The 14,438-nt window shown below is 40.8% G+C and overlaps 1 protein-coding gene across 1 annotated transcript; it reads right to left on the bottom strand.

The window, feature by feature from the left end:
• Window positions 1–6,550: 6,550 nt before the first annotated feature.
• LOC105872070 (keratin, type I cytoskeletal 25) lies at window positions 6,551–13,101 on the bottom strand. Its single transcript, XM_012765819.2, has 8 exons — window positions 12,630–13,101; window positions 12,254–12,336; window positions 11,727–11,883; window positions 8,503–8,664; window positions 8,290–8,415; window positions 7,705–7,922; window positions 7,280–7,347; window positions 6,551–6,925 (listed from the first exon to the last, which is right to left on the bottom strand). The coding sequence occupies exons 1-8, from the start codon at window positions 13,056–13,058 to the stop codon at window positions 6,816–6,818; spliced, it is 1,353 nt and encodes a 450-aa protein (XP_012621273.2). The 5' UTR covers window positions 13,059–13,101; the 3' UTR covers window positions 6,551–6,815.
• Window positions 13,102–14,438: the final 1,337 nt, after the last annotated feature.

Raw genomic sequence — 14,438 nt, forward strand, 5'->3', positions numbered from 1 at the left:
TGTATGTTTGTGTTTTAACTGTGACACAGATAGCTATAGTGAAGCAGATTTTTAAAATTAAAATTTTAATCCTTTTTAATGAGTAATATTTTCTTACCTTTTACTCTAATTCCACCAACTTTGCTTTCAGATGCTCCTTGTGGAACAAGTTTGGTGAAAGTTATAATTAAGCAAAACTTCCCATGAAATATGCCAGTTTTCCTATGACTCTCTGACAGTCAGACTTGCTTCAATAACTTGGAAGCATTCATTCTTCATTGTGGCGAATTCTTCTTAAAGAAGCGAATATATTAATATTTTGCTTTCTGTTCATTTGGCATTCATCAGTGGCATCAAATTAAACATATTTAATGTTGAAGAAAAGTAGTCACACCTGTCGGGTTCTTTGTCTGCCCATGTATTTTAAAAACGTTTTATATAAAATTGCTTTTCATGGAATAAGTTTCAAGGGGCTGAGTTTTTTGAAATCCTTGCCAAATCCATGGGGTAGCATGTTGTGTGGGAAGAACACTGGACTAGTAGTTTGAACCTGGGTTCAAGTTCTGTATTGTCACTGAATAGCTCTGTGACCCAGGGCAAGACAGGTGACATCTCTAATCTGGACCTTGATCCATAAATGGTCATCATAATTCTTGTCTTATAGGGTTTTGTCAAGATCAACTTTTACTATTTGCATGTATATTAAAATCCTAAAGTAATATGCCAATATAAAGTATAATCGCTATTAAGTCAATTGTCAAACTGTCTGTTTTCTTGAGCTCTATCTCTAGATTTTCAGAAACATTTTGAAGGCGAGGAGGAAGGAGGAGTGGGTTTGATATCTCAGAAGATGAATTTTTATGCTGGATCTATACCCATTTGTACTCATTTGTATTTTCTTTCTTCTTGCGTTTCTAGACCTAGAAACTCAATTGTGGTAACAGATTGAACATAATATCTCCTGATATGTTTGAAACACACCTATTTGTAGTCGTTGAATTTCCTTTTGCTTTAATTACCTGAAAAATGGTTTCATTGACTGTAAAGCTTTCTTAAGTTCGCTTCGATTCAGTTATTCCTCACACACAAAAAATCGATCCCTCTTCTATAGTCAAAGCTTCTGAACACTTAAACCTCTCTGATCCTGAGTGGAGATTCAGGTACGCCCGGGGTAATCATTTTTATCTTCTGTGGAGGTGGCTTCTGTGAAAAGGTCTCGAGCCTTCCCTGTGATTGGGCTTTGCATACGTGCATGCGCAGAGGATTGGCAGGGCCCTGACAGATGCTCAGTGTTAAAGAAAGTCTTCAAGAGATAACTCATTTTAAGGAAAGGTGGACTACTATGAGCTACACTTGACTACAGAGCCTGGATATTCAAGGCGTGTGGTGGTCCTGCACATGGGGTGCTCATTCATCCTGGATGTTAGGGGCAGGAGTTATAGGGGAAAATGTGCTGAAGCTGAACCCTGTACTATCTTGGGGTCCTGCTGTGAGACCCGCTTATGCAGGAAAAGGTTAACTTAGTAAGCTTGGGATGTTCAGATTTGAGCTCTACCCAGCTCTTGGGGGTAACCTCTAAGTTTGTAATATTCTGCCTGATAAGAGTATTTGTGTATTCCTGGGGCCTTGGGCCACACGGGAGAGTTTACACTAACAGGGTGGTTTGTGGCGGGGTCCCTGGGCTACACCGTATCAGTCTGATGGTTGGAGGGGCTGGAAACTGAGTAATGGAGGTGAGTCATGTGTTGCTCCATGCATAGGTGACTGACTCCCAGTGAAAACTCTGGGCACCAAGGTTTGGGTGAGCTGCTTTGGTTGGCAACGCTACATATGCGTTGTCACACATTTCTGCTGGGAGAATACAGTGTGGTTTCGTGTGACTCCATGTGAAAGGAAAGTTGGATGCTTGTGTCTGGTCTCTCCTGGACTTGGCCCCCTGTGCCTTTTGCCTTTGCTGATTCTAATCTGTGTCCTTTCCTGTAATAAACATAACCATTAGCATAACAGCTTTTCTGAGTTCTGTGGGTCCCTCTAGTGACTCATTGAAACAGGATGGTCTTGGGAACCCCCAACATACCTCTACTGAACAGAGCTCAGAGAATAGGTGGCAGGGTGTTTCCTTTGTCCCTTTTCAGATGACAACTGTTAAGTAACTGTAGCATATCGTGAGACTTGAGAGTATCAATGGCCTAGCACAGAGCATTCAATTATAGTGGGAAAGGCCAGTAGCCAGAGGTTCTGTATATAGTTTTATAGGTGGGGACTGAAGAACTAGAAAAATTAAATGAGTGCATACATGTTGTGAAGACTTCACTGATACCTATAAGTTTGTGGGGACTGAGGATTTTTGGTTGTATTTGTTACCAGATCCTCCAGATAATTTAAAAATTATAGCCATGTTCTCTTAGTATGGTATATAAATATACCCCTTTCCATATTAAGGAGGTAGAAGGCCCTCATAAACCAGGATAGTTATGTTCCTAGTCCTTTTCTGGAAAGCTTCCAGCTACCTTCTGCCTTCGACACCAGTTCAGGCACGTCACCTTCCTTGCCAGGTTGCACCTCCCGTCTGAGAGGAGCACCTTGGCCGTGATGGGCACCCAGCTCCTGTGGGCATAAGTGTCGCAAATGCTAGGATTAGGGGCAGCACTCTCTGTTCTCTTTGTAGGCTTGCCATTTTGGCAACATGTTTGTTGGACTTAGGTCATTTTCTCCTGAATACTTTTGTTTCAATTCATTGAATTGAATGAGCCTAGGTAAACTAGGGAGAATTATTGTTCACCTTTAAGAGGATTAGTAAGATGAAATCTGTCATTCTGATTGCCAGGAATGACTGAACCAATCACTTTACCTCATGGGGCCTCATTTTCCTCATGGGGAAACTTGGCACGGACTAGATAGTCTCTAGCTTTCTTGTATCTTTAAGGTTCTGTGATAACATGGAATTGATTTTTAAATTTTTATTTCTTGGTTATCATAGGAGCTACATTTGTTGAGGGTTTAATAGGAACCACTTTCCCAAAGTGCATGGATTGGCTACTTTAATCATCACAACAACCCTCTGACGTAGGTGTTATCAATATTATCCCCATTTTACAGGTGGGGAAATTGAGGGACAGAGCAGAGAGATAAACTTGCCCAAGAAAACACAGCTAGAAAGGGGTAAAAATTGTTTTGAATCCAGACAGTGTGGGGACTGGTCCCATAACCAATCTTCAATGCTGCCTTCTCTATCAAGTAAGTTAGAGACCACATTTTTCTTTAGTTTGATATGTTCATTTGGTTCATCGATAAGGTGAACTAGAGGCAAAGGTCTAAGCCTTGTGCCCTGACCTGCCAGCTGATGCTGGGACCCCTCAGCTCTAGTCTGAACCGTCCAAGGGCCATGCCCCTCGCCACTTTCTCATGGCCTGGGGATGGGTCACCTGAAATTTTGGAAATAGTTCTATGTCCAATCTCCAGACCATCCTGGACCTATAAATGATTCCTGAAAGATTTTCTAAGATGCAGACATGAAAAAAAAAAAAAAAAAGGAAATGGATAAAAACCAGATGTGATATTAAAAATATTTAACAATTGTATGGTGTGGGCACAGATGGGTCACACTGAACATCAGCAGCTAAGTCTGGAGTGGGATCCCAGGGGCCCCTGCTTGCCTGGTGTGTTTGGTTCCTGGACAGTGGGAAGGGGGTCCCGGGCAAGGCCTGGGGCCATAGTTGAGGGTGTTCAGGGGGCCTCTGGGCAATGGCTACTTACCAGCCTTATGAGATATTTTGGTATTTCAATGACTTGTACCAGCACCTCTGTAGCCCTTCCTGTAACTTTGTACAAACTAGGAAAAGGCTCCTCCTTTCCTGGGTACTGAGCTTGGGGAGTGGAGTGTGGGCTGGACGCCCTCGTATTTGGGCATAACCTTCCAGAGCCTCACAGCCAAGCTTTGTAATCACAGTTCTCAGTTGGGCGTGGGGAGGGACAGGCATAGCAGAGTTTCTGGAGGGGCTGGCATGAGGTTTCCACGCTTATCCCGGAGGGGACTTAAGCCGAACAGAACTGAGGATCATTGCTTTATGACATTGCCAAGGCAATTGTTATTCTTTGCAGTTTTGCCACATTACAATAGAATGATTTCTTGTTACAAAACAGATTGGGGCCAAAATTTTTGCCTTAAATATCTCAGGAAGTACGTAATCTGCACCGACGCCTGGCCTTCCAGACATTGATTATCTGATTCTCTTGTGCTTGTTTTAATAGATGCTTTTTGGACATTTATTCTGCTAAGTATGGTACAGGGTGGAGAGGCGTGAGTTTATTTTGGCACTGAAGAGTTTCAGTGACTAATTGTTTAAATTCCTTTTAGGCCTTAGGCGCAGCTTGAAATTGTTTTTGGTATAAGCTCAAGTCACATCATTCATTCATTCATTCATTCATTCATTCATTCATTCAGCACTGAGTCTGGTTCTGTGCTTGGTGCTAAAGATTCAGAGATGATAGAAATGGCCCCTGCTCTCCGGACTAGTTAGGGAGAAGGAGGCACCTAACTCATCGTGGCCATGACCTTTGATAATTTTAATTACCAACTTTAGTCTGATATATGTTTCCAATCTAAGACATTACCTTGGTTTTAGATGTGTATATTCGTTCAACCATTTATTCAACGAATATTTAATGTGTCCTTACCCTATGCCAGGCTCTATTCTAGTTGCTGGAGAGAAGATGTTGAACAAAATGGGCAATGTCCCTGCCCGATAGAGCTTACATTCTGGTGCAGGAGAAGAAACAACAAACAAGAAACAAAATGAATAAACCAGATAATTTCAGGTGATGATGAATGTCCTGAAGGGAATAAGACGGCATGATGTACTAGTGACTTCTGCTAGAGTGGTCGGTGACAGCTCTTTTGATGGGAACAATCAAAAGGGAAGATCTGGGGAAAGAGCATCTCAGGCTGAGGCAACGGCTGGTGCAAAGGCTCTGAGGGAGGAATGAGCTTGTTGGATCCGAGGAATAAGATGAGGGCAAAGTGGTTAGAGCTGAGGGTAAAGGTCAGGGTACATGATATGAATAAGAGAGACAAGCAGGGCCAGGTCATGTAGGGCCCTGTAGGCCACAGGAGGATATTGGAATTTAATTCTAGGTGCAGTAGGAATCCACTGGAGGACTTTAAGAAGGGTAGTGATATATCCACATCTCTCTCTCTCTCTCTCTCTCTCTTTATATAAACAGATTAGCCAGTGTGTATGTGTGTGTTTAAAGTCATCTTTCTTGAAGTATGATCAGTGATGTCCTGGTAATGTTTAACAACTAGCTTTCAGGGGAGAAAGAAGTTATGATTTGTAGTGTTTGCCAATTTCTGTTGTGTAAATACCTTCTCTATGGCTGATGTCAAGCTACCAAATGACATCACCAAATGAGGAGTTGGGAAGAGAAGTGCAAAATAGGTTGTCATGAGGTGGTAAAAGCAGTTCCAGCCCATCACTAGGTATAGTTTACATGCTTATATTAAAATTCACCCTTTTTAGGTGTACAGGTCTATGAATTGTGACAGATGTATACAGTTGTGTAAGGATTTAGGTTTGGAAGCATCCCTCCTTGATGAGGGAGAATCTGATGACAGGTGTGGAAGGGTTGTGCAGATTGCTCCAGCATTTTGACAATCGCAAGATATTTTTTCTAAGTGAAATTTTCTGTTAGTTTTTAATGTCTTTGTTTCACATAATCTGATGGGGGACATCATTAGGCATTTTGGTCCTAGTGGTCTGTGGCTTAAATTATATCTGAAGATTATAAAAATAATTCAGAAATACATTGCCTGTAAAGGACTCGATCATCTTTTCTGTTTAATATTTCCACTTGGAGCCTGAAACAGATTTTAGTGACTAGATTACAAGATGGGTAATCCAGCCATAGAGGACTGAGGATCAACTTAGTATCTAGAGTAATATCTGATCTGAAGCAGCTATGTTTTTTGTTAATCTAATTTATTTCTCTTGACTAATCTATTAGTCAAGGGAGTTACAAACATCAGTTGTCACTTTGTAATACAAGTAGATGACTCCATTACTATAACTTGGATTCTAAACCAGAACGTTTGCTACAATAACTCTTATATTTGGAATATTATTTAAATATATATCTGAAAAGGAAGTGAGATTTGAAAATTAATCACTATAAATACTGAGGATTAAAAAATAAGAGTTAACTTTTATTGAGTACTTACCCCATGAGTGCACTTTAATTCATTTGTTTAATCTTTACAAGAACCATTTGAAGGAAGTACTTTTGTTATCCCCATTTACAGATGAAGAACCTGAAATGTATACATTTTGGCTATTATAAAAGGGAACAAATAGGCTTCTTATTATGTCAAAGTATGGCAGATTGGGGATTTAAGAAGCATTTTTATTTCTTCTGAATGTGTCTCATTTTGAATTGTTGAGAAAGCCTCATGAAAATCTAAGAGGAAATCTGTTGATTTAAAAAAAACGTTTTTGTAGAATTAAAAGCTATAGGGTGTTTACATATCTGGATCACAGACATGAACATTTTAAAAATAAGACACCACCACCAGTAATAAGTTGCTAAAGGAAGAAGGTTTATTGAATATAGAGAATTGACAACAGATTTCTGTAGAGTTATTAAAGGAGTCATCATATTTGTATGTGGTGTTCTTCTAGGTGAATGGGGAGATACTGCTATTGACTGCTCAGAAAGAGAAAATAACAGAAAGACAACAGGATAGACATTTTTTTTAGATGTGCTCATTTTTCCAGACAGATATATATGTTGCTTTTTTCCCTCTGAGTGTATTTAGCATATGTTCTCTGTAGTGTCTCAAATTAATTGCTTTGAGATTTCTCTTCCAGGGAGTGGAGTCTGGTGGTAAGTATTTTGCTGCGTTGGTCTACCTCTTCCAGAACTTTCTTAACCACTATGGCTTTGGCTGCATCTGAAAATGAAAATTTAAAAGGAGAGTTTAAAGAGTTAAAAAAAAGATAAATAAGAAACTACATTAGTTAAAGGAATACTAGGATTTTATAAAGAATGGGCTATGCAGTAAGCACAGATACTTAGACTCATTTTTTGGTGAATTTTGCTTACTCGGTTAGGTAAAAACATGGTGATATGTTACTTTGTTTAAAATTAGCACACCATTAAAATCAGAAATGTAGCAATACTGATATCTGCTACAAATCTTTATTATTACTATATCTATTCTTACTAAGCTATGGTAATATAAAAACAATCAACCTGTACATTGAAAATGAAATAGTAGAGCACAGCAGAATTTCATTTTAATCACCTTTGACTTGATTGCCCAGGTTTCCGGATCCATAATCTTTAGACTTGTAACCTCCAGACTTACAAGCCCTGTGAAAATATCACAAAAGAGTGATTTAGAGACAGCCCCTCCAATTCTAGATTCCCCATTAGATTTTCTTTACTTCCTTGATAACATATTCAGTGGGTTACACAGTTGAAACTACTCTGTTTCAGCATTAAGAAGTGATATTTTTAATTTTCATAAAGACAGGGCCTGTTGCATTTGGGTTTGGTAAGATATTGCACATTTGGATCTTGGCAGTAGAGTGCGCGTTATGTTTAATATTCAGCATTCACGATAATAAATGCAGCCGTATTATTAATAGTTTATGTTCACTTTCCGGGGATCTAAGTTGTGAGCAGATTTCAGTGCAGTACACCTTTCCTATGCATTATTTTACCTACCCATCTTCTCCTCCTATGAGGAGACAGTAGGTCTCGATCTCTTTTTCCAGGTGGACCTTGATGTCGAGCAGCTGCTCGTACTCGAGCTTCTGGCCCTCGGTCTCGGTCCGGACCTGGTGCAGCTGCTCCTCCAGGGCCCCGATCTGCGCCTGGATCTGCGCGAGCTGCGCGCAGTAGTTGCTCTCGGTCTCCGTCAGGGAGCACTCCAGGGACTGTTTCTGTCAGGAGGCAAGAGAGAGAAGCTGAGGCACACATACAGACATGCAGAAATTTCCTTGTTATATGGTTTCCCCCTGTCGTTAACTTTATCTACAGTTGTCTTAGGTTTCACGCCGACACGTGGTTAAGACGACCCCATGACACCGCTTAAAAATGAGCAAAACCCTCTTTTTGGTAGGATAGATCTAGAGACGTGGGCGTTGCTGTTTTAGCTGTTGTCTGCACGGTCCTCTTCTTTCCTTACATTTTAAGATAATTATGAAAACACAGGTGGACCTATTTTCAACACTGTTAAGGACTTAAAACCAGCTGGCGCATATCGAAAACGGTGACCCAGGAGACGGTGGGGCGCTGTCCTTTTCGTACCGTGGCCAAGAGAGACTGCAGCTCGATTTCCAGGGTTTGAAGAGTGCGCTTCATCTCTGTCAGCTCGTTCCGGGCCGAGGTGGTGGCTCCCACGTCCTCCGAGATCTGCTGCTGCAGAGAAGCGCTCTGAAACGACAGAAGCCAGGGGGCAAATCTTAGCTTTGTGGACATCCCCAAAATGCAGACAGGGATAGTTCTCTGGACGAGACTCACCTTTTCGTTGAACCAGGCCTCGGCGTCCCTGCGGTTCTGCTCCGCCAGGGCCTCGTACTCGGCGCGCATGTTGTTCAGCAGGACGGTGAGGTCCACCCCGGGCGCCGCGTTCATCTCCACGTTCACGTTGCCGCCCGCCGCGCACTGCAGCACTTGCATCTCCTGCGGGCAGGAAGGGTTCCGCTCAGCGGCCGGGGACCTCACCGAGAGAGAACCCAGGTCCCCCGAGCTCAGCTTTGGAAGGGTGCTTAGAGTCCCTCCCTCCCCCGCCAAGCCGTGCAGTGACCCCTCCCCCCACACCTTGTATTTCCTGTCCAGTTCACTTAACTCTCGAAGACGGTGAACTCACTACCTTGTGAAGCAGCCTGTTTCATTCTGGGAGAGTTTGAATTGTTCCAGAGCTCTTCCTTATGGTGAGCCTGACTCCTGCTCCTAAAACTTCAATCTGCCTGTTGCAGTGCTGCTACCATGAACAAGTCTTAATTTCTTTTCAAATTAATTTCAAATGAAAGTTTTTTTTTTGTTTGTTTGTTTTTTTTTTTTTTTTTTCTGAGACAAGAGTCTCACTCCGTTGCCCAGGCTAGAGTGCCGTGGCATCAGCCTAGCTCACAGCAACCTCAAACTCCTGGGCTCAAGCAATCCTACTGCCTCAGCCTCTGGAGTAGCTGGGACTACAGGCATGTACCACCATGCCCGGCTAATTTTTTCTCTATATATTTTTAGTTGGCCAATTAATTTCTTTCTTTCTTTCTTTTTTTTTTTTTTTGAGACAGAGTCTCACTTTGTTGCCCAGGCTAGAGTGAGTGCTGTGGCGTCAGCCTAGCTTACAGCAACCTCAAACTCCTGGGCTCAAGTGAACCTCCTGCCTCAGCCTCCCGAGTAGCTGATACTACAGGCATGCACCACCATGCCCAGCTAATTTTTTCTATATATATTAGTTGGCCAATTAATTTCTTTCTATTTGTAGTAGAGACGGGGTCTTGCTCTTGCTCAGGCTGGTTTTGAACTCCTGACCTTGAGCGATCCACCTGCCCCAGCCTCCCAGAGTGCTAGGATTACAGGAGTTAGGCACCACGCACGGCCGAAAGTTTTTGTTTTTTTTTTGAGACAGAGTCTCGCTTTGTTGTCCAGGCTAGAGTGAGTGCCGTGGCGTCAGCCTAGCTCACAGCAACCTCAAACTCCTGGGCTCGAGTGATCCTTCTGCCTCAGCCTCCCAAGTAGCTGGGACTATAGGCATGCGCCACCATGCCCGGCTAATTTTATATATATATATATATATCAGTTGGCCAATTGATTTCTTTCTATTTATAGTAGAGACGGGGTCTTGCTCTTGCTCAGGCTGGTTTTGAACTCCTGACCTTGAGCAATCCGCCCGCCTCGGCCTCCCAAGAGCTAGGATTACAGGCGTGAGCCACAGCGCCCGGCCACGGCCGAAAGTTTTTAAAAATACTTAAAATGAATTAACCCCCATCTCTTATTCTATTCCTTCATAGTGTAAATGTCTCCACCTTCGTGGACTGGTCTATATTCTGCTAGAGGCCAGCTTTGATGTGTTCTCAAATCAGCTATATCCTGAACACAGCATGAACATGGCTGAAGGGCTGAGTTTGGATAATTCTGAACAATTGAAATGATTACAAATAAGTAAATGTATATGTGTGTGTGTGTGATACCCCCCAGGGAAGAACACCACCCCCTGAAGAATTCTAGCTTTGTTTCAAGCTAACACAGGGACCATATAGCGTCACGTTAGACTTTAGTATCAGACAAATCTCTGTGGGAATTTTACTCTTGCCTTGCAGTGGCTGGGTGAGTTTGGAAAGTTGCTTAACCTCTCTAAGTTTCAATGTACTTATCTGAAAATTGAGGATCATTAAAAACCCTTCTCTGGGTTGTTAAAAGAAGTGAAAGAACTAATAATAAAAATACTTAGAAACACTGCCTGGCATGTAAATGCTAAACAAATGCTGGTTATTCTGAGTATTATCATCCTGGAAGCTGGAATCTATTTTGCAGTCAAAGTCTATACATTGTTTTGTGTGAGCTGCATGCTGTTAGAATGCAGTGAGTCAGTTCCAAGACTGTGGGTGGCAAGCATCACTGCTGAGACCGTGTAAATTGGAATATCATAGATGAACTTATGTCTCTGCTGTGGGAACCCTCCTCCTTCCTGTAGCAAAAAGCTTCCTTTCCTTCCTGTAGCAAATCCCCATGCTATTCTAGCATTCTTTCCTTGTTGGGGGACCCTATACCTTTTCTATCTCCAGATGTGGTTTTTCACTTTGGACGATTTAGTGAAAACTTCCCTAGCTCAAGCAGAAAAAGATAAAAAAAAATATATGGGTTTGCCTGTGAAACATTAGAAAAGTAAATTGTAGTCATCACAAATTTATTGAACTACCATCGAACTACTACTATACTTGACTTCATATAGCCAAAGAAATGTTGTTACTCAAGTAGTTATAAGGTAGCCTCATGACTAATCAAGTAACATTCTTAGTGTATTTTCTGCTTTAAGCATTTGCCTTGACTTTTGAAGTTTTTTGGCCATTTAAAAGTATCAAATTCCTTTTCAAAAGGGCAAAGATTTTTTCCCTTTTAGAGAACAGTGGCTCTGACAGCAATCCCAAAGATCTAATGACTGCATGATCCAATTTTGAACCTAGCTTCCAACAATGACCACTTTGGAAGTATACTATTTGCTGAGAAGTATAAATTCTGGTATAACAGTTTAATTTCAGTCTCGTTATTTTTATAGCCAAACCTATTAAGAATACGTACTATTGTTAAGTGTGTATATTTAACATGTGTATAAAGTAAATGGTTTAGTGTTTTAAATCTGCCACTGTTTTGATAGAAATTTAGACCTTGTTTTCTTAGAATGTCCTTAAAGTATATTTATTTTATCTAATCAGATATAATCTTCTAAGTGGACCATTTAAACATAGTTGTAATTACATAGCCAAACACTGCTCTTATAACCCTGCTTGGTCTAGAAAACATGATGTCTATTTTTTTCCCATGGGAAACTTGATGAGAGAGCAAGGGTGGATCTGTACAAACGATTCAACTCTTATAAAGACAAGTAAGCTCTCATGTTTGCCTGTCAATGAATCTTCAGCACCAACTTCTTGTTTAAGAGGTTAAGTACATTATCTCTCTTTAGGTGGACACTAGCTGCAGAGTGATAGCAAAATGTAGATGTGTAGATGGTCAGCTCTTACCTCCTTATGGTTCTTTTTGAGGTAAGTCATCTCTTCACTCAGGGTTTCGTACTGAATCTCCAGGTCTGTTCTGCACAGGGTTATTTCATCCAAAACTCTGCGTAATCCATTGACATCAGCCTCTACACTTTGGTGAAGAGCCAGCTCGTTTTCATACCTTAGAGAGTGTGAATGATTTTCTAATTTGTCACATGAGTGGAGACATCATCACCAATGATAAATGCTAGAATTCTGGAATTTTGAAGATTTGGCTACAGGAGACATTTTCAAAGTTTGTTGTATAATAATTATTATTTTGAGATATTTGAAACACAAAAAGAACTGGGGCATTGGGCACTTGTTTTATAGCAGTTCACATGTTAATAGCCAAAGTATAAAAAAGTAATAACATTCTATTTATGTTAAACCTAAGTGCTTTGAAGTTTAGGAATGAATTGGTTATATTTAATGGAGGCATTGAAAATAAATTTGATGTAATGCTTTGCCTTGATTGCCATGAATTCTTTCCACTCTGGAAGTCTACTTACTTGAGTCTGAAATCATCTGCTGTGAGCCTGGCGTTATCGATTTGCAGGACAGCATTGGCATTGCTGGTGGTGGCAGCGATGATCTGGAAATGACGAGTTCGACTTTTTAAAGGCAATAGGTCACAACCAGTAAAAAACAAAAGGTGGTTTTCTTTTTAGATCAGGAAGTGAAAATAGTCAAAATTAATGTAGTTCATAAGTGGCATTTTTATCATGACATTAACCAGCTGAATTTACTTAATGCTTATTTCCAAGGCTAAATTGAAATTCCCTTTAAGAAATCACAAGAGTGATAAATGTTTTTAGACTTTAGCAGATAAAAAGAAAATTTATAAGTAAAACTACATAAAAGTGATTGTGAAGTATAATTTCTTACCTGAGCTTTAAGATCGTCGATTATGGGGAAATATCTGCTGTAGTCATGATCAAGACCACGGCAAGAGCCGGGCCCAAATTGCTCATACCAGCCCTTGATCTTCTGCTCTAGGTCTGAGTTGGCCTCCTCCAGGGCTCGCACATTCTCCAGGTAGGACGCCAGGCGGTCGTTGAGGTTCTGCATGGTCACCTTCTCATTGCCAGAGAGGAGGCCCCCCTCATTCACGGTGAAGCCAGCACAGGGATTGCCTCCCCCTGCATTTCCTCCTGACGTGCTGCTTCCGAACGCACAAGAGAAGCCACTTCCAATGCCAGGAATGCCACAAGCATTTCCAGCCCCAAAGCTGGCTCCCCCACCAGAGAGCCTGAGTGATCCAGTGGTGGGACGGGGACAGGACCTCCTGGATCCACTGGAAAGTCGCAGAGACATGGTGTCAGGGCGAGCACGTTGCAGAACTGTATTCTTGAAAGCCAGAATGGAGTGCCTTCCCGTCTCAACTGTTTTGTTTGCCTTTTTATAGTCAATTCCCAAATGTGTTCTGGATGAAATTCTGCCTACACAGTAAAGCTCGGCTTGCCAGCCTCAGCAAGTTAGCGTAATTGGGTGATTTTTCCTAATTAGTAACTAACTTTGCTAGGCTCATTTTTGTAGGAGGGCAGTTGCCCTCAGGTTGGTGGTTATCTGAGAAATGGGTCTAGGTGGAGCACAGTCAGGTTCATTACTACATTTTAAAATTGCAGGTGAGTCATTCTTCATTTCCATCCTTAGAAGATAACCTCATCAGTCCATTATAAGATAAAAATTTGGCATCATGGTTTGGAGATATTATGGTAAAGCAGGTTTTTTGATGTTTCTAAGACTTTTTCCTGCTTTTATTTTCACATTTCTTTCCACATAAATAGAGAATAGAATTGTAATCATTATTTTCCCAACTTGGTTCTTCAATCACCAGGTTTCTTTTTTTTTTTGTAATGTTTTTAAATTCCTCTAGCCATTGTTTCTGATGAGAGGTTAACTTCCGTTTTAGCTGACATGCACATGATATTTTGTTGACATTTACTTATGTCTGGGGATAGTTGTCTTCTCTTATTCATTTTGGTAATTAGAAGCACACTCCTAATTGCTGTTATGTTTTTGTGGGAGATTGGAAGGACATTAACATACTTCCTGACCCTGCAAAATTTGAAGCAAACCTGGAAGGAACTATTTCATCTTCCTCTACGTCATTGTGGTTTAGCTCAGGTGAAAGTCATCAGGAAGGTATTTATTTACTGGGTGTGTATTCACATATATTTATTGACAACCTTAAATATTATGGACATTTTAAAAACTGGAAAATAAAAAAAATTATGTATATTTATGGTGTACAACATGATGTTTTGATATATGTATACATTGCAGAATGCCTAAATCAAGCTAATGAGCATATCCATTACCTCCCATTTATTTTGTGATGAGAACATTTCAAATCTACTCCCTTAGCAGTTTTCATGTGTACAATGCATTGTTGTTAACCATAGTCACCATATGCTACAATAGATTTCCTGTCTAACTGAAATTTTGTATCCTTTGACCAACATCTCCGCAGTGCATTTGCCCCATGATTGGTAATGCTGAACATTTTTTCATTTACACGCTGGCCATGTGTATGTGTCTTCTTTTGAAAGATGTCTTTTAAATCACATTGTTTTCTTGTTATTGAATTGTTTGAGTTTCTTATATAGTTGGATATTAACCCTTTGTCAGATGGATGGTTTACAATATTTCATCCAAAAGGTTCCTCTATATTTCATTGAACAGGTTCATTCA

Source organism: Microcebus murinus, chromosome 18 (assembly GCF_040939455.1).
Source record: "Microcebus murinus isolate Inina chromosome 18, M.murinus_Inina_mat1.0, whole genome shotgun sequence".
Taxonomy (NCBI): Eukaryota; Metazoa; Chordata; class Mammalia; order Primates; family Cheirogaleidae; genus Microcebus; species Microcebus murinus.